At 40.5% G+C, this 25,823-nt stretch overlaps 1 protein-coding gene across 1 annotated transcript in view; it reads left to right on the top strand.

Moving 5' to 3' along the window:
• Positions 1-25,823, top strand: part of PLXNB2 (plexin B2) — a 346,449-nt gene that overhangs the window by 303,903 nt on the left and 16,723 nt on the right. Inside the window, exons 18-31 of the mRNA XM_034767793.1 lie at positions 1,326-1,462; positions 2,552-2,722; positions 5,328-5,460; positions 6,935-7,162; positions 7,481-7,657; positions 8,300-8,439; positions 9,786-9,886; positions 12,662-12,891; positions 13,726-13,907; positions 14,648-14,714; positions 14,816-14,962; positions 17,455-17,611; positions 19,091-19,191; positions 20,837-20,921. Of these exons, the coding sequence (XP_034623684.1) occupies positions 1,326-1,462; positions 2,552-2,722; positions 5,328-5,460; positions 6,935-7,162; positions 7,481-7,657; positions 8,300-8,439; positions 9,786-9,886; positions 12,662-12,891; positions 13,726-13,907; positions 14,648-14,714; positions 14,816-14,962; positions 17,455-17,611; positions 19,091-19,191; positions 20,837-20,921 (2,056 nt within the window). The remainder of the gene's footprint in view (positions 1-1,325; positions 1,463-2,551; positions 2,723-5,327; positions 5,461-6,934; positions 7,163-7,480; positions 7,658-8,299; positions 8,440-9,785; positions 9,887-12,661; positions 12,892-13,725; positions 13,908-14,647; positions 14,715-14,815; positions 14,963-17,454; positions 17,612-19,090; positions 19,192-20,836; positions 20,922-25,823) is intronic.

Below are 25,823 nucleotides of genomic sequence, written 5' to 3'. Positions count from 1 at the left end.
TTCGGATGCATATGCATCCGAAGAAGTGGGCTGTAGTCCACGAAAGCTTATGCTCTAATAAATTTGTTAGTCTCTAAGGTGCCACGAGTACTCCTGTTCTTCTTTTTTTGGAGGGGAGAAGGTTTCTCTAAATATCATTTGATAAGTACTTGAAGCAATAAAGCACAGCAAGGTGATCAATATATGTGAATAATGCTCTATTTCAAATGCACTGTGAGCCCCAAGGGCAAAAGTAGAGAGCTTCTGTCTCCCAAGAAAGGATGATGTCTGTGTTTCACATTCTGAAGTGTGTTTAAAATGTTTGCTTTTTGATGAGGTTTTGTCTGTCTGTTTATAGTGTTGGTCTAACTCAGGGTGGAAAACATATATATTTTTTTTAAATAAAAGATCAAATTTTATATTTCAATTTGATTTTTTATTTAAATACAGGTTCAAATAAAATAAACCTTTGTTAATTTCAGGTTTCAAATTAAATCTGTGCTTAGGCCTAATCTTACTATAATCTAGTAAAGCAGGGTGGATGAGGTAATATCTTTTATTGGGCCATCTTCTGTTGGTGAGAAAGACAAGCTTTCGAGCTTACATAGAATTCTTTTTCAGGTCTACTATAATCTAGTAAAATCGTTTAAATTAATTTTAAAAAATATCAAGCAGTACATGTTTGCTGGCAAGCTTTAAGGAAAGTCAAACTGCTAAACTTGTGAAAGTCACTGGCTAATTGCTTGGAACCAGGGTTTGTTGAAGTGCTAAACCAGCTTTTGAAAACAGAAGCCTCTTCTGCAGGTGCAGAAAGAAAATATTTTCTTTATTTCACTTTATTCAACTAGTTTAGCATGAAATAAAAATGAAAATAGGAAGTCCAAGGGGAAATTTTAAGACTGCTAATTAGTAGGTAGTCTACAAATTGCCGTTAGAGTCTTTAAATCTGGAGGAAGCTTGAGGATGCTCTAGTGTGAAATCTTGCACGTGAGTAAATCCACATTATCTGTTCATCACCTCGTTCTCTAATGAAGGAAAATCTGTTGTGGAAGATCGGTTCCTAACCCTATTATTCTCGTGAGGTTTTTTTTATTCTTCACATCCATATTGATGCTGTCCTTTACAAAATTGCCTCAAATTGAGACCCCTTAAATGGGGACTGATTTTTCAGAGAAACTCTTTCTAAAAATCGGGCATCCATTTACGTGGTTCAAGTTAGGCATCCAAAAATACTAGTCATTGTTGAAAACTTAGTCTGTAATCACTAGAAATACAAATAATTCCTGTGTAAAGTAAAAACTTAAACCCATGTGTTTAATGAGTTTGTTGCCATTTCTTCCTTACAGCAACCTCATCCTACAGGAATAAGTCCAACCAAAGGCCCCCTAGCTGGCGGGACCATCCTTACAATCACTGGGGAAAATCTGGAAACTGGCTCCCAGAAAGATGTTGGAGTTTTCCTCGGTGATGTACCCTGCAACATGTACGTAGGCAGCACTTAACTTTCATAATATTGACTTGTACTGCACTAGCACCGACCAAGATCAGAGCCCATCTGTGCGAGGCATTGTGCAAATCTATTGTGAGAGGAGATCCCTGCCCCCAACGGTTTACCATCTTTAAATGGATAAGACTGACATAGAGTGAGAGAAAGGGATAGAACACAGAAGCAGTGCAAATATAGAGTGGTGGTTTGTGAACATTTAGTTGGTGCCATGATTTTGTTTGTTCATTAATTTTTGGGTAGGTTTTTGGTTGGTTGTATTTATTCTGTGAATCACAGGGGACAGGTGGGGGAGGATGGAAGGTAGGAGGGCATTAGCTATAAGAAGGCATTAAGGGATGGGGTGGGGAGAGGGAAGGAAGCACTTGTCTTTTTTTTTTTTTTTATGAAGCTTTGCCCTTATTAAAACTTGTCACTTTGTGACCGTAATACAGAGTAGTATAAAGCCTTCCCTCAGCCCCCGACCATTCCCAGCCACATGGCCATGAGGGTAAACTGCAGCGAGGAACCAGCCAGAGAATCCAGCAGGTAGGAATAGCTGCAGAAGCAGTCAGAACAGGAACCTTCAGACAGTCGGAAAACTTTCTGCGGTTTTGACTGGACTTTCTCTGCCCTATACTGATTGGCTGTTTGCTCCAACCCTTTCCATCCCCCTCCTCACAATCTCTTCATCTCAGGTCACTCCACCCCACCCCTCTTAGTCTCTTCTCCACTGCCCCGTCCACCTCACCACTCTTCCCTTCCCATCCTCTTTCCATGTAGCTGATCCCCTTCTAACTAAACCCACCCAAAACCCCAAAATTTTGGAACTAACATGTTTGCAGTGATCACTTTGTTCATTAGGCTTGTGTTTCCCCCACCCCTCTTCCCTTCCCCCATGTCGATCTTGTCTATTTAGATTGTAAACTCTTTGGGGCCGGGACTGTCTGCTACCATTTGTTCAATGCCTACACAGTGGGACCCCATTCTTGGTAAGCTCTTAGGCTCTACCGTAATAAAGATGATGATTAATAATAATGCTAGTAATTTGAGCCTTGTTTCCCCTTTTCTTTTTCCTCCAATTTCCAGCATTGATTTTGGTGAACAAATAGTTTGCATCACAGGACAACATGACAAAGTAGAAGAAGTTCATGTAACCGTGCATCACGGAGACACAGAGAACAAATTAAACAATATATGGTTTACATATAGCGAAAATCCTACTGTCACTAAAATCTTTCCAAAAAATAGCTTCAGCAGGTAATGAAATGTTTCTATTATAACTATGTTCATTCTTAATAGATATGGGTGTGTGGTAGTTTTTCTTCATATGAAACTATTTAAATGAAAGTCACTATACTGTGTCTCTGCAGAAAGTTTAAGTATATGAGCTTGTACATTTTTTCCCCAAACTATTGACACACATTAATAATGTATTCTGTTTACCGCAAAACCTTAATAATACCTTTTTCAAAGCTAAATCTTGAAATAAGAAAAGTAATTAACTTATTTTAAAATACAGATTTCTTAAAGGAAAAAGAAAATAGATTGAGATGTATTTAAGGAGAATGTCAATCAACACTAATTTTACTTTGCTTTTTAAAATTAATCTTATTCCCATTAAAGCAGAAGTCATCACCTGCAGATAACACAAAGCTGTCAAAATGTCTGTGTCCATCCATTTCTGAAACATGTCTAGCTCAGCTAGTAAGAGTTGGTATGGTGGAAATAAAAAAGAATTATGACTTGCCAGCTTTGTTCCAGTAGGGCAAGTAGTAGCTGGCTAAAAACGCAACTGGAGTTCAGCAAGGTTTTTAAAGATTTTGTGTGTGTATGTGTGTTTTTTTTTTAATCTATAGCCAGACTGGTGGTTTCTCTCTGAGAATTCAGTTCTTTCTGAAAAGAAAAATACCAATAGCCTAAATATATAAGCAAACAGGAAATCCCAACATGATACTTTGAACTATTTGACAGTGTACCTGTATAGAAGTCCTCCCAGAATACTCCTCATTTCAGGGGCTGGGGACAAAAACTGTGATCTTTACTCATGGGCTTCAGCTTCCTAATATCTTAATCTTGCTGCCTAGTAGAGGACAATTTGGTATTTTCATATTCTGAGAGATCAGAGGGAATGAGCCAAATCTCAAATTCTGTCACTTTCTACCAAAAAAACCAACATGAGATGATAACCTGAACAGGATCTTAAAAGTTAAGTCACCTGTGACTTACCAGGCTCCTTCAACACGGCCTTTTATATAAACAAAGTAATACTTAAGATTATTCCCATTTAAGAGATAAGAGGGACAATAGATGTATTTTTCTTTTTGTTTACTTGGTACATTTGTAAACCCTTTGTAATCAGTCTAATTTTTCCCTCTTTATAGTCAATCACTCCAGGGATTCTCAAAACTTTTGATAAAGTGGAATTCATTTTATTGGATTATTTTGTGGATCACCTTCCCTCCCAGTAATGATTATTGGGATTGTTGGTGGTTGGAAATGTATGCTAAGTCCTTTCTTAACTGTTAATGTATCTATCAACTGAAAGCAACAAGGAGAGCCAGCACCGTGTGACTTCCATTCCTTTCTGTATAGGTTCATATAACACACTCATTACCACACTATCAGAGCACCTTCCAGGAATGCTGTAAGCAACATGACTAATATGTCATGTGTTTATGCTCTCATCCTCTCTCGGGGGAGATGTGCTTGCACGGGAGTGTCCTGTTTTGGTAGGGGCTCTTTTAATATGCATGTTGCTATGTATTTAGGTCAGAGAAGGTCAGGTCGAAGAAGTACATCTTGCACTTGGAGTGGAAGATGATGAGGTTTGTGGCGATCCTTAATTCCTGGTGAAGTTCATTCCACAGTCTCGAACCAGCCCCTTAGAAAGCTTTATCTTCTGTTGTAGGGAGTTCCACTGAGCCAGAGGAGCAAAGTGGATGAGTATGGTCTTTGTCCCAGAGTTTTAGAGGGTCTTTGAAATATCCTGGTGCCAGGCAGTGGAGCACCTTGAAGATGAGGTCTAAGACTTTTAACTTGACTTGATTCTATAGGAAGCCAGGGTAGGGAGCAGAGGACAGGTGTGATGTGCTTGGTAGCCAGCATTACTGTAGAGATGCACTGCAGCCTTCTGAACAAGTGGGAGTTTGCTAAGTGCTAAAGGTACTTCATCCCCAGGTACACTGCCTTGCTGTAGTCCAGCCAAGAGGTCATGAAGGCATGAATAACTGAGGCCAGATCACTGTCTGCCATGATAGGGTAGTCTCCTAGCTACCCGGAAATGATGGAAGACGTTACTCACAGATGCTGCTCTGTGAGAGCTTAGCCTCAGTGAGGATTCCAAGAATACTGCAGACTGTATTGACCAGTTGTGGTGTGTATTTTCAACCAAAGAAGAATGCTCCATGGCTACAAATTCTTCAAAATGCTTTCCTCTGCCCACCAGCATAACCTCTGTCTTGCTCAGCTTCACTTTCAGCCAGCTATTCTTAATCCATGAGCTGATCTCATCCAAGCACTGAGCCATTTTGGTAGGAACCACCAACCATTACGTTAGGTTCCCCTGTTAGTGTAGTGCTCCCCACCCCAAGAGTGATAAAGGCACGGGAAAACATTTTAAATAATTTAAAAATGTGAATATAAAAATCACAACTAGGCCACAGGGTTTGGAACAGCTGTATCACTTCAAAATTTTATACCCATATTTGGTTTACTGGAAGTTCTTACATTTGATACCTAACTATTGTACAAGTACCTGCATGCAAAGCTGTGCACAAAATATTTTAAGTGGAAAAAGTCCTAGATGGAGCTAAGGTATGGTTGTAGAACTTTACTGATGTTTGATTTGTGTCTGTTTTTTCAGTGGAGGGAGAAATATTACTGTAACAGGAGCTGGGTTTGATATCATCCAGAGTTTCTCCATAGTTGTAACTGCTGACCTTCATGGGTCTTCCAGAAAGAAGAAGAGGCAAATACGCAGTCTAGCCTCAAAACAGGTATGTATTTATTTATTTATTTTATTTTATTGTCAGACAAGCTATCTTCATCAGCAGTGTGATGTCTAAACTGGGCCTGATTCTGGTCAACCATTTTTCCTTTTTAGTTCACTTTATTATTTTATTTTCATTTCATTATATTATCGTAGTATCCAGAATGTACTAAGAATGGTATAATCACGTTTGTGATAAAAGAGACTGGGAAGACTGTATCATGGGAAGTCATAAAGATAGCTGCTGTTTTTTGGGTTGTGATTTATGTTAATGATTGAAGAGGGTTCCTAGAGTAAACTATTTGTATAATTGTACTTTTTAAATGTGCCAAGGAACACCTAGTGCAAAGGATTGGGATGGGGAGGGGGAAATAAACATACATACATAAATTATACTGTTAGGATCCAGACATTTTCAAGCATGAGGTGCCTTAGGGTATGTCTATACTTACCTCCGGGTTCAGCGGTAAGCAATCGATCTTCTGGGATCGATTTATCGCGTCTTGTCTAGATGCGATAAATTGATCCCGGAAATGCTCGCCGTCAACGCCGGTACTCCTGCTCCGCGAGAGGAGTACGCAGAGTCGACGGGGGAGCCTGCCTGCCACGTGTGGACCCGCGGTAAGTACCTTGTAGTTCGAACTAAGGTACTTCGACTTCAGCTACGTTATTCACGTAGCTGAAGTTGCGTATCTTAGTTCGAACTGGGGGGGTTAGTGTGGACCAGCCCTTAGAAATAAACATTCATTGTGGTGGAAGATAAGGTTTGTTGTGAGTTAATTAGTTGGTGTTTAATGTATTTTATTCATAAATGGTACTGAGCATTTATGCGGGGAGGGATAGCTCAGTGGTTTGAGCATTGGCCTGCTAAACCCAGGGTTGTGAGTTCAATCCTTGAGGGGGCCACTTGGGGATCTGGGGCAAAATCAGTACTTGGTCCTGCTAGTGAAGGCAGGGGGCTGGACTCAATGACCTTTCAAGGTCCCTTCCAGTTCTAGGAGATGGGATATCTCCATTATTTATTTATATTAAGCTGATAACGTCTCTGTTATTTATAAATGCCTTGAATACAAGTGATGTGCCCAAGGTTGCAGAAGAGTTAAAAATAGTCTGGATTAAAGCTAAGGAGTTACCATCCCACCCCCATCAATCCTGTGTTCTCAACATTAAATCGTCCTAAAATAGTTCAAACCCACAAAATTCAGATAATGACACAAACTTTCTGTCCACTTCGGGAGTGTTCAGACCTTAGGATTTTGCTTTGGACATGAATACTAACCCACACTGAAGCAATGATTTATTTTTGTGCAGTGATTTTTTTCTTTTCCAAAAGTATCTGAGAATCTCACATTTTTATTTAACCTTGGTTGTGTTGTGGAAGGCCTAGTTCACAGGCTCTGCCTTCTATTTTTAGGTGCTAAATGTTCAGCAGCAAATAACATGATCTAATCAAAACCCAAAATGTTTTGTTTGCTTTTTAGTTTCTAGGAAAAGATATTGCAAAAATCAATGAAAGCACAATAGTCTTCTCTTCTCCACCAATATTAGAGGATCCAGAAAACTATAGGATTACTACACTTATTAAAATGGATGGTTACAGTTTCGTTTTAAACGCCGACAATGACCTCTTTAAATACGTTGCGGATCCAACATTTGAAAACTTCACTGATGGCATCAAAAAACAAGTCAACAAACTTATTCATGCAAAGGTAAACTTGACAAGACATGGCTGGTTGTAGTTTTATTGTTGTAATAAATATGTAGATGTGAGATTTTCCTTTCATCCTTAAAAAACGTGTGCTGCCCTCCACTGCTGGAATCTGGAATTTCCATATGAGCTGCGTTCCCATAGAATTAATAGATTTCCTCTGTGTGTAAAAGCCTGGGGATATTTTTTCCTCCCCCTTCGCACTGATGTCACTACATCCTGTGTTGAAAATGAACTGTTCAAAAGGTTGTGTAACTTGTGGATTGCTTCACCCGTGGCTTTGTGGCTTAAATGACTTAGCCTTATATTTTCTGTCTAGGGCAGTAATCTGAACAAAGCCATGACGATAGAGGAGGCTCAAGCTTTTGTAGGAGCAGAACCCTGCAACATAAAAACACTGACTGAAAAGGATTTATATTGTGAACCACCAGAAGTACAACCTCAGCCAAAGAGAAGGCAGAAGAGGGATACAATCAATAACTTGCCTGAATTCATTGTATGTCACCTTTCCTGCCTGTTGTCTTTAATAGCATGTATGTAGAGAGGAGGGTATGGAGTACTGTGTTTGTGACACTGATAAAGTATCTTCCTATTTGCATGGGTTTATTTTTCAGTGGCGCATTATATAAAGGAAACTATCTTGTGACTCCACTCCACTTCCAGATTCTGCTTGCTATCTATAAAAGGATTGCAGATAGATAGAATGTCCCAAGATATTGATTGCCACTTTTATTAAGGGGTCAGGTCCTATGTATACTCACAACTAGGCATAGGGTTATCTATCTTTACAAGTCCCATTGCAGTCAATCACTATTCTGGGTAGTAAGTGTTTATAGGATTGGGTCTTAAATTCCTTTGTATAGTAATAACTTTTTCTTTTCCTTTTATGTAATAAGGGCTAAATTACGTGCTAGAATACAAAGGTGCTGCTCCATTAATTCATTAACTTCAGTGGAGCTATGCCAATTTATGCCAGCAAAAATATTGTATCTGAATCTTATACCTGTTTGGCAATCTGGACTAGGAATTCTATAGATTATAAAGATTACTAAGAAACTAAAGCATGGCAGCTAAATTATTGAATAATCTTCTTGTTACATTTTTTGAGGCAGGTATAAGTATGTATTTAATTCTTTAGGTGAAATTTGGCCTCAGAGAATGGATCCTAGGAAGAGTGGAATATGACACACGTGTGAGTGACATACCCCTGGATGTGATTTTGCCATCCGTAATTTTTCCTATGGTGGCCATTATCATCATCTCTATCTACTGTTACAGGTAAGATAGTCAGATGCTATGGCTGTCCCAAAGCTCTGAAGGAGAAGAGCAAACTATTCTCATCTGCAAAGAGGAACAATCTTGATCACTTAATAAACTAAACATTTTAAAGGAAGTAGCTGGAAAACGTTTATACCAATAATTCCCCTAACATAGACCCTTTCAGTGGTATTTCTTGGTGCCTGTCAGCCCAGTGTTCTTTCTCTGCTGTAAGCACAAACAAATTGGCCCAGGTTTTCACACCCCTCACTGAGAGGGTAAGATGCACACACACAATCTTGAAATTGCAGCTGAAGTGCCTTCATGCAAGTGAAAATATTGCTTGTTTTGCATGTGTATTAGTCAATGTTTAAGCTTCCTATGTCAACACTCTGTAGACCTGAGATGGTTGGATCTGTCTGAGTGGATATTCTGGTCTTTACAGCTGAGCCACGTATTACCACACACACATTTTATCACTATTGGTGAAATTCACCCCTTTGTGGAGTGCCAGTACCAGGACTATACACCACTTAAGTCCTACTTGAGGCCTATTTTGAGGTCTTAAGTGGGATGTAAGTAGTGTATCAGCTTTGTGCTGGGTGGATTTCACTGTAATGATGCAAAGCTGTACAACTGAGATGCAGTGTCTTATAGTATTTGCACCTGTACAACGTTGAAACTCCCTTAGATCTCCCATAACCTGCTCAGTATGATCCTGTGCATGTACTTACTTAAGCCATGTCTGTGCTCTGGATGTTACAGCAGCACAGCTACAACACTGCAGCTATGTTACTGTAGTGTAGACGCTTCTTACAGCAACTTAAGGGGTATTTCTGGCAATGTAGCTAATCCACCTCCCCAAGGGGAAGTAGCTAAGTCAACAGAAGAAGTCTTCTATTGATCTAGCCACATCTACACCTGGGGTTAGGTCATCTTAACTCTGACACTCAGGGGTCTGAATTTTTCACATCCGTGAGGTCGACATAGTTACGATGCTATCTTAAGTGTAGACAAGCCTTAGTCATGACTCAGCAGCTGTTGTGGAATGTGCTCTGAGTGCTTATTGCATTGTCTGTCCAGCTTGCACAAGTGAAGTAGCTGTGCTTAAAATGTGCTCACAAATGTAGTCTAATAAGTTTAAAGTCATTGGGCCAGATCTTCAACCGGTCTGTTTAAGCAGCTTCATTATAGAGCTACATTGATTTACATTAGCTGAAGATCTGACCCGCTATCTCCTCCACTTTCGTTATTAAAAGTAAAGAGGAAAAGAAACAGGCTTCCTCTGATCCCTCAGCCTTTCCATTTGATGCAATTGCAAAATGCTGTACTTTTACCATTAATAACTTTACCTTTATTCTTTAAAGACGAAAAAGCCAACAAGCAGAACGTGAATATGAAAAAATCAAGTCACAGCTTGAAGGTTTGGAAGAAAGTGTCAGAGATCGATGCAAAAAGGAATTCACAGGTATGATTTATGTTAGATTTCTTATGGACCCTAATGAGAAATACTAAATTGGGCTAAAACTACTGCACTATCTTACTGAAACTGTTTCTTGGTTGTAACTACAAGCCAGTATAACTACTCTTGATTACAGACATCAATGTACAGTACATATTCTTCTTACAATTAAGACCATTAATAAGATTAAATAGAGTGAAAGTGATTAAAGGAAACAACAGGTTTTTAGGGTAAAGATAAAATAAGCACGAGGAATTAAATCAGTAAATGGAAATAGAAACTAGGTTTTTTATTACTACTATTAAAAAGCTTTTATTGGTACTGAAAAGTCACTTTTTTTCCCAGTAAGTAAGTGTAGTCTGTATTTATGCTGTTGATAAAATATGACACATTTATTTCAATAAAAATATAATGTTAGGAAAGCCACAAAATATATGAATTGGTGAGCTATGAATTTATGAAGATAGACTGCAATATCTTTTAAGTCCGGGAAGATCAGAGAGAAGAAGAAAATTTACCTCTTTGTAATAGGAAATAATGGAACCTGATCTGAGGCTGGTTCATTCTTTACTTATGTAAAGAGACTTCACCTGAGGGAAATCAATGGGAGCTGTAAGGGCACAGCACCTCTGAATATCAGGCTACTTATTTTGGTGTCTAATTCAGGCACCTATGTTTGAAAACTTTGGCCTAAGTGATTACCTTGACCTGTAATATCACTATCTAAAATACACTATTTGTTTATACTGAAATAACCTATCTTTGCTTCTATAACAAAGCATGTTTTTTTCCTAAAGAGAAATTACTTGTCTCTTATTAACACAGATGGGCTGAAAAAGTGGTGGTTGAATCTGAATTTGGCTTAGATTTAGCTTTGGGAATTCAGGGTTAGGGTTTAGAATTGACTCTATAGATAATCTGACAAGATTTTTGCAATCTTGAATAGTGGAAATCTCTCAAAATCTACTGTTACCCTGAGATTTCTGCCATTGGAGTTGAAATTGTCTCAGAATAGTTTTTTCCCATTATACTTGAGTCACATCTGGAAAATTGGCATGTTTCAATTTTGGACCCTACCCAATACCAAACCTCAGTAGCAACTGTTTAGATTGAGGGATTCAGCTTCAAAGGCCACTCTGAAATTTGAAGGGCTAAAGATCAAGGTTCCCGTTTGGAGCCATCTCTGCTTATTAGTCTCCCTCACCAACTGGCCTTTGTAATCCCTCTTCTTTTCTGTCCTTGGTTTCTCAGAGCTGTTTCTGGAATGTGAAGCTGCCCGTCCCCTGCCAGGGGAGTACTGCTGCCTGCTGGAGTGTGGGGTTAATCTCCTACTCCAGCACAGCTGCCTCTCTGGGCTCAGGAGGAACACAAATTGTCTCTAGCAGTGTCATCTAGCACATAAGATACACGTCGTCTTGGCTAATAGTAATGTAAAGCACTTAAATGAAAGTAGTTTCTAGATGCCTATAATATTGATAATGGCAAATGCAGGAAGAGGAGTCTTCCTGCGTGCATCAGAGCAGTCATAGTAAAGGAAGTGGTGATTAGGGTAGAACAACACACACAGCATGAAGCTTGAAACCATGAGATGTTTTCTTTCTTAGAATTGGCTGAGTGTAATAAAATAAAGAGAACCAGGATAAATTATGTGGTCAATAAAAATTCCTGAGATGACAAGCCATTATATTAATTAACATGGTATTCTAGTCAGTCAGCAATATCAGGCAACTGGAAAGCCTCCAGCTGAAATGACCACTTTGTGGAAAGATGACCTCCTAATTGCTTTTTGTGTCAAGAACTTGAAAGCTTTGGGGGCTCACAGAAGTGTTTTCATCATTTTCAGTGAATTATTTTACCTTCTTCCTTTCTGCCCTTCTCCTAATAAAATGATTATTCTTTGTGCTTCCTGTTGATCTTGCTCCTTGGCTCAACATCCCAACTATCATGAAAAGAATTAAAAGGCAATTTCACAACGATGTAGACTTAAAGGAATAGAAAATATATAAACACAAGAAAAGTAGTTGGCCACAATTTCTTTTTATCCTTTGCGTGTGTGTGTGTGTGTGTGTGTGTGTGTGTGTGTGTGTTAAGAAGAGCTCTCTGCATAAACCCCAGCGTTCAATACTGATCCAACAGTAAATTCATCACTCTCCACTTATCACATTGGTGGTGAGGATGATTATTAGCATATGTATAATGATGCTGTGCAGGAACCCTGCTTGTGCCTGCTCATGGTACAAACAGAAAACAATGAGATTGTCCCTTCCCCAGTCTAGGTAACTATAGGTACATCTTCGCAGCAAGCAGCAGCCTGTGGCAGCCTGGCTCAGAGCCCAGGCTGACAGACTCAGGCTCCTGCTATGGTGCTAAAAATAGCCATGTAGACATTTGGGCTCTTGCTCTGAAGCACACCCCCTTCCCTAGACTTCTAAAGTCTGCACAGCTATTACCTTAGCACGAGCCCCAGAAGCAGTCTGTAGACCCAGACTCTGAGACTTGCTGTTGCAAGCTCCAAATTGGTGAGTAAATATACGCTGTGGTTCCTCAGAGATAGCACTGTCAGTGTCTCAATAGGATTATCTGGGAAGAAACTCTGGGTTGTAGGGAACATGCTTTGGCAATTGGTAAACATGGTATGGAAAAAGCAGAATGGATATGGCAGGGGAAAGGATTCTGAATATGTTTGATCGTTTTTTTTCCCCCTAGTATAAAATGCTTTCATTGTTAGATGAAAACAAAAGGTACTGTGGTTTCTAAAACTAGAAATATTGTATGTTCTAGATCTAATGATAGAGATGGAAGATCAGACCAATGATGTCAGTGAAGCAGGAATTCCTGTGCTGGACTATAAAATGTACACAGACAGAGTCTTCTTCTTGCCCTCAAAAGATGGAGAGAAAGATGTAATGATTACTGGGAAACTGGATATTCCAGAGGCTAGAAAGCAAACTGTGGAGCAGGCTTTAAATCAGTTCTCCAATCTACTGAATAGCAAATCATTTCTCATCAATGTGAGTATTGAAATGAAAGTCACTTTGAGCTCACCCTGTATTTTTCAGAAAAGCCTTTTTTCCTGGTATGTATGTGCATGTAGAGTCACACATACATTTTTAAGCACAGATGAGCCTACAGTTCAGCTCTTAAGTCCATATTTAGGCGCCTAAAAAAGTGGCCTGATTTCAAGATTGATGAGCACCCAGCTCTCCCACAAAAGTGCTAAATCTTGGTACTCTTGTAAATCAAGCTGCTTTTTTAGGTAGCTAAATACGAAGTCAGAAGCTAATTGCAGGCACCTATTTATTTATTTATTTATTTATTTTAAGCATGACCCTAATGCTCGTTACTTAAAAATAGTGTTACATTCTGAGGCAGAGGAAAACATGTTCCGAAACTTACAATGTACTTATTCAGCTCGCAGTCCTTGTAATTCAAGTGGAAGGGTTTATTTTTTGTTTGGTTGGGGTGTTTTTGGGGAGGGGAGGAAGGGGGAGGTTAAACTTACGGTGCAGAAGTTTTTTTTTAAACAAAAACATCCTTCATTATATATTACTTCATACTTTATTGAAGGCATAGAAGTATTAATTGAGTTCGCCCTGAAGACAGTGTTTAAAACTCTCTCTCACACACACAGAGAGAGAGAGAGGAGTTGTAGATAGTGCTTATTTATATGTAGTTTGTTCAAAACTTTGAGTGTTTTTTTCATGCTGTACTTAGAAGACTAACATTAAGACAGTAAGTGTTTTGGTTTTTTTCCCCTCCTATCATGCCAGGTATGTTTTGAGCTGCTCTTGAAACTTGTCATGAATCGTTTAGACTCAAAGCTAAATCTGCTTTTTCTGTTTTAGTTTATTCATACATTGGAGAAGCAGAGGGAGTTCTCTGCCCGAGAAAAAGTTTATTTTGCATCCCTATTGACTGTTGCTTTACATGGAAAGCTAGAATACTATACTGACATCATGAGGACATTGTTCTTAGAGCTGATGGAGCAGTATGTTGTGGCCAAAAACCCAAAGCTGATGCTCAGAAGGTTTGAATGATTGTCTTGTTTTCCATAGTCCTTTGTTTTTTGCAACATTGTTACATTTACAGTGTGGTGTTTTTCAGAGTGTGTGTGTCATGCTATAGACTGTCTAGAAATCATCATGATGATGACACGTCCAAACACATTAGGGAGCAAAAATGGATAGGAGTTACTTTTTTTAAGAGCAGCTAGAGCCATTTGTCCCATCCAAATAATTTAATTTAGAGCTTGGAACAAACTTGCTCAGACATCTATCCATGAAGAAAATGCAATATTGAAATATTTGTATGCTGCTTATCTAATTTTATATCATCATCTCCATAATGAATGCACTTAAACAATTTTCTGATGCATCTCCTTCAATTAGATAGGTCCGATTCTTACTCCTAAATACATTACAGAATTTCATCTTTGCTCTGCATGTTTTGTTTCGGTTACCGGTAGTTTGTTCCCCAGTAACTAAAGTGTAGGTTTCTTTTAAGCATTCATTCTTACAACTTAGAAACAAACTTCTGATTTTGGATATATGATATGTACCTTTAAGTAAAAGTAATGAGCTGAAAGTATCTAAGAATGTTGAACAGTTCAAAGCATTATCTAATGCAGGTGCACGCTTTAAAGAATCTATGTAAAATTATTGCATTAGAACAAGTGCTGTTAATGTAGAAATATTTTATTTCAGGCAACACTTTAAAAGAAAATTGCCTTCTTGTCAGCAAACATTTTCAATATTCATATTTTTTTAGATCAGAAACTGTTGTGGAGAGGATGTTGTCTAATTGGATGGCTATTTGTTTATATCAATATCTGAAGGTAAGGGATGAAAGCTATGCATAAACTTCTCCTTCATTAAGTACTTAAACATATTGCATTGATCCCTTCCATTTTTTATTTTTGTTTTTTCTTTTAAACAGGACAATGCTGGAGAGCCTCTTTATAAATTGTTCAAGGCTATCAAACATCAGGTGGAAAAAGGCCCAGTGGATGCTGTGCTGATGAAAGCCAAATATACATTGAATGACACAGGGTTACTGGGAGATGATGTAGAGTATACACCACTGGTAAGCAGCTCATCTGCTCAGTCATTAATTTTATATCAAGAAATTTCCTCTTGAATACTGTGGAATTTAAATTTATATCAGTACACTCTTTCTATAATAATTAATGAGAGCCCAGATGAGCCATTAACATGGGCAATAGGTGAATAATTAAGAACTATATAGAAGGGTTTAGAAGCAAGTCCCAGATATGAGCAACCCCAATCTCTGAATAAGTTTGAGGGAAAATTCCATGAGCCTGATTATCATTCTCTCTCTCTCTCTCAACCATTTTATATTGGTTTAATTCTATTGATTTCAGTGGAGTTACTTCTGGTTTACACCAGTATCAGTGAGACAAGAATCAGACTCTGAATAGTCCCTAGCTCTAATGGCCTGTATTGGGCTACTACTTTAGGCATCTAAAGATGGAAATAAGTGTCTAAATCTAGTCATCTGTTTTTGAGAATCTTGGCTTGTTTGTTTTGCACATGGTCTAATAAACGTACATAATGCTCAGAACTGTCCTCAGAAGAGCAGCACAGGATTTTCTTTGCCTTGAAAGTCACTCTGAAGTGATTACTCTGGGTTTATTATTGACACAGCTAGCAACCTTTTTCATTTGTCTCTGAGTGTGAGACATGCAATGACAAATCTGTGGTGTGGCTGAAACTTAATAAAAGCCTTTATTAAGTGTTGGTTAAAAGCGCATTTTTGATATATTCCTAAGGGATTTGAGTGGGAGGGCAGCATGGGAAGCTTGCTTTATGAATTGTTCTTACAACAACCTACAGCAACTATAGTTAACAGACTGCTTGGGGGTGGGGGATGGATAAATGAAAAATGTAACTTTTTAAATGTAGATTTTTGGGCTTAATGAGGCTTCCATGTTTGTCTGACCTGAAGAGTATACCTAATAGTTCCAGACTGGACAACATGGTTTACATTGTCTCATGTGTTTAATGAGCAAGATATTTTTGTATCGTACGTCATTTGTGACTTACTGGAATAATTCTTCTAAGTTAGGATCTTTTTAACTCAAAAAATGGCTTTTACAATTAAGATTTATGAATGCAGTATCAAAGAGAGATGTGTGAATGCAATCAAATCTGAGACAAATAAGAATAATTCTCATAGATATTTATTGTGAACATTAGACCAGATTTGGCCCAGATTTCATTGCATTCACCAATTGTACATATAACAAAAAAATTGCATATCCTTCACAAAAAAGTAGGTTAATATTGCTTACAATATTGGGATTATATGCCTGTTTTATGATTTTAAAAAAAATCTTGTGCTAATTATGCCAGTGTCTGAGTTTGGATAGACATTTATGGAGCACTTACTGCCTTAGGTAGATAAATGCAAAATTTAATTTGCACACCTCTACCTGAAACTGAGAGGAGAACTATATGGTACATGGTATTTATCCATTTTACAGTCATTATTTTTGTTTAAAAATTTGGTATGTTCATCAGTTGTTACACTGACACACTACATTTTCAACTGACAGCAAAATCATATATAATTAACATAATAAATAGGGAAAGGAAGAAGAAACACAATTAGCCTGCAAATTCTGTCTAGGGAAAATGAAAACGTGTTTAATTTCACTGCATTGCAGCACAGTTTAACTACATAAAATAATACATGAAGTGCAAGGATCACTTCTACCAAGACCATATCTGAGAGAGAGGGAAGTTCTGCTAGCCAATTAAAGGGGAAAGAAGCCATGGCTAGACATTTCTGCTATCAAAGTATGCCTGTGTAGCAGAGTCCATGAAGTTTCCAAGATTTTTGCACCACCTTGACCATTGGAGATCAGGTACCCTCCATAGAGGGTGAGGTCACAGTCTCCACCTCTTTCTCAAAATATTTTCCCCTTGTAGAACATTATCCTTCCTTTTCATTTTACCTGGACTGAGATTATCATCTCTATGCTGTGGGCACATTTAAAGTTCATTCTGGGTTTGGAGATTTTCTCCTGTATAAATAAAATGGAGGAATACCTACAGAACCAATGGTATCTTGAGAACCAGAATAAACTACTCAAGTGTGCCCTCTGTAGTTGAGGGTTATTGTGACGAGTAATAAATAGTAAATTGACTCTTCTTTGGGTATTGCGTTATTGGATAATTTAAGTGGTACACAGACATTGGATGGTCCAGGTATTTTAATACATGCCTGTCTCTATTTAAAACTTCCCTTTAATAAGTTCCCAAGACACAGTAGAGATGTCATATTAGATATCAGCGAAGAAGGGGAAAATCCAATCTGTGCCTTTTCTATTTTATCATAATAGAAAGAATGGGCTGGAATCTAAAGTAGTTAGCTGGCTGGATATTAGTGAAGAACTGTGCAGATAATCCACATTGCAATTGCAAACGTACATTGCTGCATGGCAGTAAGACTGCACAATATATCTTGGGCACTGCTTGGATTCTAATCATCCAGAAAAACAGAGATTGAAACTGATATTTTTGAATAGTTTTGCATATTTTTTTCTTTCATAGACAGTAAATGTGTATGTACAAGATGGAGGTACTGATTCTGTACCTGTGAAAGTGCTGAACTGTGATACTATTTCTCAAGTAAAGGAAAAGATAATAGACCAAGTCTACCGAAATCTGCCTTGTTCACAATGGCCAAAAGCTGACAGTGTTGTTCTTGGTAAGTAGTTATTTTTGGGGCTTTTGTAATAATATCGAAAACACTAATTTGATGCTCTTACCTTTCCCAAAATGTTTCAGTAAAAGTGATTATTGAAACAAACAAAATAAATCAAAGGTTTAGTTCTTGAACTATTAAGCTGAATCCACCGCTAAGCATGATGCTCTAGTACGTACTTTACTATATTGTGAAATAAAGTATGTCCATATTATAAAATTCCTAACCTTTGTTCTTTGCCCACTCTCATATTAATGCACAGACCACATTAACAACTCTCGGTAAAACCTATTATCAGAACCAATGAAATATTGATTGTTTCCGGTACTAATTCATGCGACAGTGATAACATGAACAATTAATTGATGTAAAAGTAAGGACAAAGAAGTGTCCTGTGACTTTGGGTCGGTCCATTTTTGATTGCCCAAATTGAAGCAACTTAAAGGGACCTGACTTTCAGAAAGTACAGAGCACCCACTCTCTGAAAATGAGACCCCTTTAAGGTATCTCCAGTTGGGCACCCAAAGACTGATGCCTCCAAAATTACTAGTCACTTCTGAAAATGTTGTCTTTAAAGTTTTAAACACCAACTGCTGCCTTATTAAAGGAAAATAGTTTTGTGACATGTCCACTAATTCCATAATTTAAGGGGATAAAGTGGTGTTTATTACTTTTTTTTTTTTTTCCTTTGGTCATTTGCCTAAAAACAAATTTTTGTTTATCTATACCACATGAAGTCCTTAATCCTCCATTTTGGATAGGGTTGCCAGGCATCCGGTTTTCGACCAGAATGCCCGGTCGAAAAGGGACCCTGGCGGGGTCCCGACCAGGCTGTTAAAACTTCGATTGGCAGCACAGCTGGGGCCTGGGGCTAAGGCAGCCTCCCGGCCAGTCCTAGCTTTGCACAGCTCCCAGAAGCAGCCACCAGCTCCTTGCGGCCCCTAGGTGCATGGGTGGCCAGGGAAGCTCTACGTGCTGCCCCCACCACAAGTGCTGAATCCATAGATCTCATTGGCTGGGAACCCCTCCCGTACCCCAACCCCCTGCCCCAGCCCAGTGAAAGTGCGTGAGAGTGAGCAATGGAGGGAGGGGGGATGGAGCGAGTGAGGGTGGGGCCTCAGAGAAGGGGCGGGGCTTCGGGGAAGGGGTGCTTGGTTTTGTGCCATTAGAAATTTGGCAACCCTAGTTTTGGATATCACAACAATTTCTACAGCAACTAATTGTGGTATCCTAAACTGTGGATTTTGACTTCAGTTGGAAAATAAACAGAAAAATCACATGAATTTTTAAGCAAACTTGCACAAAGTTCCCTAATAGGAAATAAAAGGGAAAGGAGGAAAGTCCAAGTGTTTTGAAATGGAATATTTCAAAGATATTTTATGATGTTTCATTGGTTCTTTAAATGTAAACACATTAGTAGTATACTGTCTTAGTTGCCCAAGGATAAAACCGGTTTCTTTTCTCATTTTAATTACTCCATAGAGTGGCGTCCAGGTTCTACTGCCCAGATCCTCTCAGATTTGGATTTAACATCCCAAAGAGATGGCAGGTGGAAACGTATGAATACTCTGATGCATTATAACGTAAGGAGGATTGCTGACATCTGTTAATTGTTTTTCAGTAATAAATAAACTTTTATTACCTTTTAGAGAAAATTGGCTTGTACCATCTAATAAGGGGGCTGGGACATGTAGCTATGTTACTTTCTAATTCTGGAAAGTGAGAATGTATGTATCAAATTCTAGTACTCTCACTGGTTTCCTCTCCATCACTGGATACAATTCCAAATTGCCCCTATATAGACTATATTTCCATATCTCTCAGCAGTCCCAGGTTCGTGGGATTGTCCTGTTTTAGCTCCCAAAATCTTGTCCCAGTTGAAGTGACTCCTGTCCCATGGGGTTGTTAGGCTCAGCTATTCTTTCCAGGCATTGCAATCTGGCCTCTGGTGCACAAGATCATAGCACCACTCCGATTTGGCCCAACCTGGCCCCCTCGTGGGTGGAGGCAGCCAGGCCAAATTTGAGTGAGTACCACTGCAGCTCCATGGCCGGGTCATAATGCCACTCACTCAAATTTGACATGGCCAGCCCATGATGGGCAGGTACCAGGGGCCAGGTCTCAATGCCCAGAAAGGGGAGCTGAGCCCAGCCAGCCCTTCGGAACAGGAGCCGCAGGAGCCACCACTATGAGATGAGATGAGGCTTGCTCCACAACTCCTCCCTGCCCGGCCTCCCAGCTCCTGTGTGCAGCACCCCACCTACTCACCCCACTGTGGGGGACAGGACCCATCCCTCTTTAGCTACTACAGATTTTGGGAGGTATGGACTTCTGACGTCTTACCTACTTACTCTTTTTTTCTTACTCCACCCATCCCATTTTGGAAGCTGCTTCTCTTCCCCCATCCCTCCATCAGAGAGTTGTCTCTTCTTTATTCTCCCCAAGCTCTCTGGACCTTCATTTGTCACTCTCTCTGCTTCACTGATGTGTTTAAGAACCCTAAACCCTGAGGTGGAACAAAGGCACTTTTTTTTAAAAGGACCACTTGCTCTATTTTACCCTGTGTATAAACCCCTGATACACCCAGTCAAGTAACCAATCTTAACATAATATTTCAGGTTATGTATGACATGGGGGGAGGGAGGGGGAAATTGGCAGGGTCGGGGGAGGGAGGGGCGTTGAAATTTTTGTTTATGTAATCTATCTAGGTTTCATGCTGCGCTCATCGTCATGGGTATGCAAGCACTTGTGATACCCTTATTTATTTTCCCCTTTACACTACCTAACCCTTTCCTGACAGCAAATATCCTGCCAGTTAGGTGGTCCAGAACAGCTCCCTAAGAAGGCAGGTAGCTCTGCTCCTTTATGGGTAATTTAACCCTTGTGCAGAAGGTTCATGCAAACTGCCTGTGTGCCACTGAACTCTCACACTTCGAACATCATTATCAACCTTGGAGGAAGCTTTACCTGTGCCCGCTTATCTAGCAAGTATCAGAGCTTGAGCCCTTCTGCAGGAGAGGGGGTATTGGAGATGAAGGGCCTGATGGCTAGAAGTTAAAGTTTGCACAGCACTTCTCAAGATCCAGGCCCTAACTGGAGAATAAGAACATTGGTGGGTATCTTCAAAAGCCTGGTTAGGTGGGTAAAGACTCCAAAATAGTGAGGTTTAAGCCTGCTTCTCGCAGTCATGTATTATGGAATGATTTCCCTATGTTTATGTTCTTGAAGGTCCGAGATGGTGCCACACTTATCTTGTCAAAAATAGGAATTTCCCAGCAGCCAGAGGATAATCAGCAAGATGGCCCAGGGGAAAGTAAGTACAATAGGGTTTCTTTATGCCTCCAAGGGAGTTTAAGACAAAATGCACAAATAGACAATATCGTTTTTGCCTGATCTTGTTTGATGGGAATGGCACTAGAGACTTTCCAGCTGGTAATGTCACACTAATTCAGAGCTCTTTCCTTCTGTACAGCTTGTTCATTATAGTTCTAAAAGCCTCAAGTAATAGGGCTTTCACTACTGTCCTTAGGAAACTGCTGTCCATCTTAATGCAGTGCACTCTCAGGAAACTTCTCCTGGTAGTTTGCCTGAATTGTCTTTCTTTTAATCCAATTACTCCTAGCTATACCCTGCACGCTGCCTTCCATTGTGTACCCCCCAAGTACTAAATTCCTCCTCCATCCTTGGTGTTTACAACCGTCAGATATTTGTAAACTGTTTAGACTGTTTCCATGTTCCTCACCACCATCACCACCCTTTATTTTCACTTAGCCAAACTACCTGAATTTAATCTTTCCTCAGAAGTCAATTGTTTCAGCCCTTTTGAGTATTTTGTTGCTGTTCTCTGAACTCAATCCAAATTGTCCATACCTTCCTTGGAATGCATTGCTCAGAATTTAATATGAGGTTCCAGGTCATGCTGCGCTAGAGACATACAGAAAGGGATTGTTTACTTCCCTGCTCCATGACACGATGATTTGTTCATACAACCCAAAATTACACTGGCTTTCTTTCACCCCCTTTCTTTGCAAACTCATGTTAGGTCCCTTTCCGCTGCTACCATGGGTTCTTTTCAGAGTTACTGCTGCCTGGTTTCTTCCTTGCACTGAGTGCATGTCAGATAACTTTTCACAGATATATTAGCTTTGCTGTTTTCCAAGTTGAGTTTCACTTTGCTATTTTCTGCACACATTCCTAATTTCTTTTGGTCCTATTTTATTATTCCTTTCTATTCACTGGAGTTTGCAACTCCACCTCATTTCATGTCATTTAAGAATTTCACTATTTTGTTGTTTACTCCCGCTTCCAGATCACTAATGCAGATGTTATATGACGCTAGTTCTAACATTTCTACCCACTAAACACTTAACTCAGTGTATGGCCCTTTGTTTACAGCTTTAAAGAGAGTTTTCATTCCACATGACAGTATTCCTATCCTAGCCAATTTGAACTGAATTTTCAAGTAAGACTTTGTGAGACAGTATCAAATGTCTTGCTAAAGTTCAATGTGTTACATCAGCTGTGTTCTGTTTCTTCCACTTATTTTGTCATTTTAGTCCCCTTCCTTCTCCACCCAAAAACTCACTGAAGTTTGTCTGGCAACACTGATTTTGTAAACACTCTTTATTGTGCTGGGTCTGTTGTATTTTAAATGTTCAGTGTCTTTTTCCTCCTCTTCAATCATTTTACAAGGGATAAAAGTTAGATTTATGCCGTGGTAATTGCCAGGATCATTCTTCCTTCATGTTTTGAACTGATTTGAAATGCTTCTATGACTGTCACTGAATGCTAAACCCTGGGGCTTCAGTTAATAGTTTTTAATCTCTTTAACAGATCTGCTGATCTTAGTTTGACCACACAACACTTGAAAGCTATTAAATATAATGGAATCGAAACAATATAACAGAAATCTCCATCTTTCCAGGGGATCTCTAATGGCTGTCAGCTGGTGGCGTTGATGTACATTGCTATTTAATAAAAATGTGCCAAGCTGCAATTTTATTCACGTTGAGAGTCGGCTGGGGCAGCAATACAGGCAATGCTACATGCAGTTAAATTTTACTCTCTTCCTTTTGGGACTCTTATTGAAATGCTTTTTGCATGGTTCCTAGAAGGCTTTTCCAAGGGTATTAAGTATAGTATTGCATATATTTTTAATTCTTAAGTATGGAGGAGTAGATGTTAAGCCTTTTGGACCTGCATTCACCCACCTTGCAGTTTGTTTTGGCAAAAGGAGGAAGTATGATATGTTCATTTCCCAAGCCCTAGGCAGAGGAGGATCCGACTTTTTTCTTTATGGCTGTGCCATTACATCCAGAGGTGTTGTGGATGAAGAAGCTTTTTGAAAACAAATGGCCCATATTCCATGGTTTAACTACTTAACCATACACGTCACTCTGCTTGGTAGAGGAAAGCAGACTTCTTCTGCTGGAGTCTTTGCAGAGAGCACAGTAATGTGAATAAGAAGCTATAGTGAAATTTCGAATGGTAAAGTACAGGAGTGGAGGCAAATGTTGTCCTCTTTCCACCCCACGCCCTCTCCCACACAAGAAATAGCTTACAGCAGAAACTGGAAAGGCAATATTTCATGCCTCACAAGTGCATTTTCATTAATGCATAGGTCGTCTAGAAATATCTCATGCCAACTTGTTTGTTTGGAAAGCTATCATGGACAATGATTTGTGAGAGACTGTGTTGCATAAAAATGAGAGGAAGGGATCAGAGGCTTACACACACATTCTCTCACTGTTAGATGACACAGTCAAGGAGTTACACACAAAATGTCCTCCTGCTTTTTATTTTAAAAGGACTGGTTTTCTTTTTAACCAGAATTTCAAGTTAACTTAAATTTTGCTTTGGAAATCACTGCCAAAGAAATAGGTTTTGCCCAAAATAAAAATATAAAATCGTGTCCAAATGTTCTAAAACCTGACATTGCTTCCTTTCTGCTTTCTGTTTCCCAGCTTTAATAGGGTTACCATATTTAAACCTTAAAAAAGGAGGACACTCCACGGGGCCCTGGCCCCGCCCCCACCCCAACTCTGCCCTGGGCCCGCCCCTTCTCCAAAGTCCCCGCCCCAACTCCACCCCCTCCCCTGAGTGCATTCCCCCTCCTCCCTCCCAGCCACGCGAAGCTGCCCGAGCACTACTGGCTTCACAGTTTGCTGGGCAGCCCCCAGCTCTCCAGACCCTGCGTCCCCGGCCAGGCGCTTCCCCAGCGGAGCCGGAGCCTGGGAGGGGAAGCGCTCGGCTGGGGGCACAGGGTCTGGAGATCTGGGGGCTGCCTGGCTAACCGTGAAGCCGGTAGCGTTCGGCAGCTCCGCTCTTCAGTTGCTCAGAGCTGAGGTGTCTGGGGAGAGCTGCAGGAGTGAGGTCAGGGCAGAGTGAAATCAGGGATGATTTTGCTGCTACACTCATTGGCGGGGATGATCCTATATGCTGTGGTGCTATCTGTTAGGGATGTGTATTTAATTGTTGTCAGGGGGTCCAGGGCTGTTTTCTAGCACTCTTTTATATGATTGAATCCAAATGAACAAATACAAGCTAGATTATTAGTCATTTTAGTGCATGCAGGTTAACTGAGCACCCCAGCGAAACTACAACCCTCAGTGATCACCTCTCCAGCCTTCTGCTTTAAACTGTCATCCTGCAAACCCTGGCACAGTCGCTCACCTTCAGATTGGGGGCTCACTCACACGTGTAAAGTTAAGCACATGGGTCAGCCTTGCCTTAAGTAACAAGGATCCCATCTAATGTCCCAGGTAAATGACAAGAAAACGCAAAGGGCAGAGCTGTGGCTTGGTTGAATAGCTCCCAACACTTTTCGAAAGCGCCACAAGCTGCCGATAGGTCTGTGCAGCTGGGTTTGCTCGTTGCAGCACGTGCTGGCAGCCAAAGGGTTACCGCCGGCTCATCCCAGCAGACACTTTGTTGAGCTTTGCAAAATTGTGCCCCGTCCACCGTGTCTCCGAGCTGCCCTCGGGGGGATGGAGGCAGTGGGAGGTAAGCCTGGGGGCCGGCAGGGGGGTCTCGTTTTCAGGCTGCGGCTGTGCTCAGCTGCCCAGAGGCTGCTGCAGCCAGGCTGATTAAGCACCTCCCTGGCGGGCTGCTTCTGGCGCTCTCAGCCTGTGCACAATGGCCAGGCACAGAGCCCACCAGCCCCGCACCGCACCCAGCTCTGTCCCGAGCTCAGGAACCATCTGCTCTCTCAGCTCTCCCCCCAAGAACACTTTCCAGGACATGTTCGGCTTTTGGGCAGTTCCCCCCGGACGGGGATTTGAGTACCAAAAAGCCGGACATGTCCGGGGAAAACCGGATGTATGGTAACCCTAGCTTTAATCAAGAGAGATACAAGGGGACTGGTTGTTGTGGTAAATTAAGTGCAGAAGTCTTTCAGCTGTGGAGTTAGGATTGCAGTTCCTATGTTGGATCAAAAATGAGAATGAGTTTGCTTGTATACTAGCTTCTATTTCTGCAGCACAGAACTAGATAATTAGGCAAAACTGTCTATTCATGACATACTCTGATTTGGAGTATCAGGTGAGTTGCAGGTCAGAGTTGTTTACAGCCAATCTTTATAGGGCAGCTTGTACAGCACTTGCATCTACTGTGTCTGGCTCGTGCTAGTGTAGAGGTTATGGGTCTATTAAAGGAGTGGGTCAGTGAGGTTCTGTGGTCTGCAATGTGCAGGAGGTCAGACTAGATGATCATAATGGTTCCTTCCGATCTTAAAGTCTATGAGTCTAGCGTAATTAGTCCCTTGTTCTCATGAGTATTTAGTTACCTTAAAATTTTACTTTAAACAGGGAAAGGAAGAAATTTCAGAGAGACAAGAAGGGTTTTTAGAGTAAAGCCTGGAGAGTCAGTTTTGTAAGAGTAGGGTTACCATTCGTCCGGATTCCCCCGGACATGTCCGGCTTTTTAAGCTAAAAATAGCGTCCGGGGGGAATTTGTAAATGTCCGGACTTCCCCACCCCCCATGCAGAGCCCGCGCGGCTAACAGTGCTGCCGGCCGGACGGTGTCACTTACATGGGGCTCCGACACTCAGCCAGAGAGGGCTCCTCCTCCCTCCCTCCCTCCCTCCTTCCCTGCATCGCAGATCGGCTCCGGCAGTTTGGAGCTCCTCCCCCGCTGCTGCCCAGCAGCTCAGGCAGTTTCTGAGCAAGTTCACCAGACATTAGGTGAAGAAAGGCCAACAACAAGGGGGGCAGGGGG

The sequence above is a fragment of the Trachemys scripta genome, chromosome 1, assembly GCF_013100865.1.
Source record: "Trachemys scripta elegans isolate TJP31775 chromosome 1, CAS_Tse_1.0, whole genome shotgun sequence".
NCBI lineage: Eukaryota > Metazoa > Chordata > Testudines > Emydidae > Trachemys > Trachemys scripta.
Note: the sequence above shows the minus strand (reverse complement) of the source record. Positions and strands in the feature narration are given on the sequence as shown.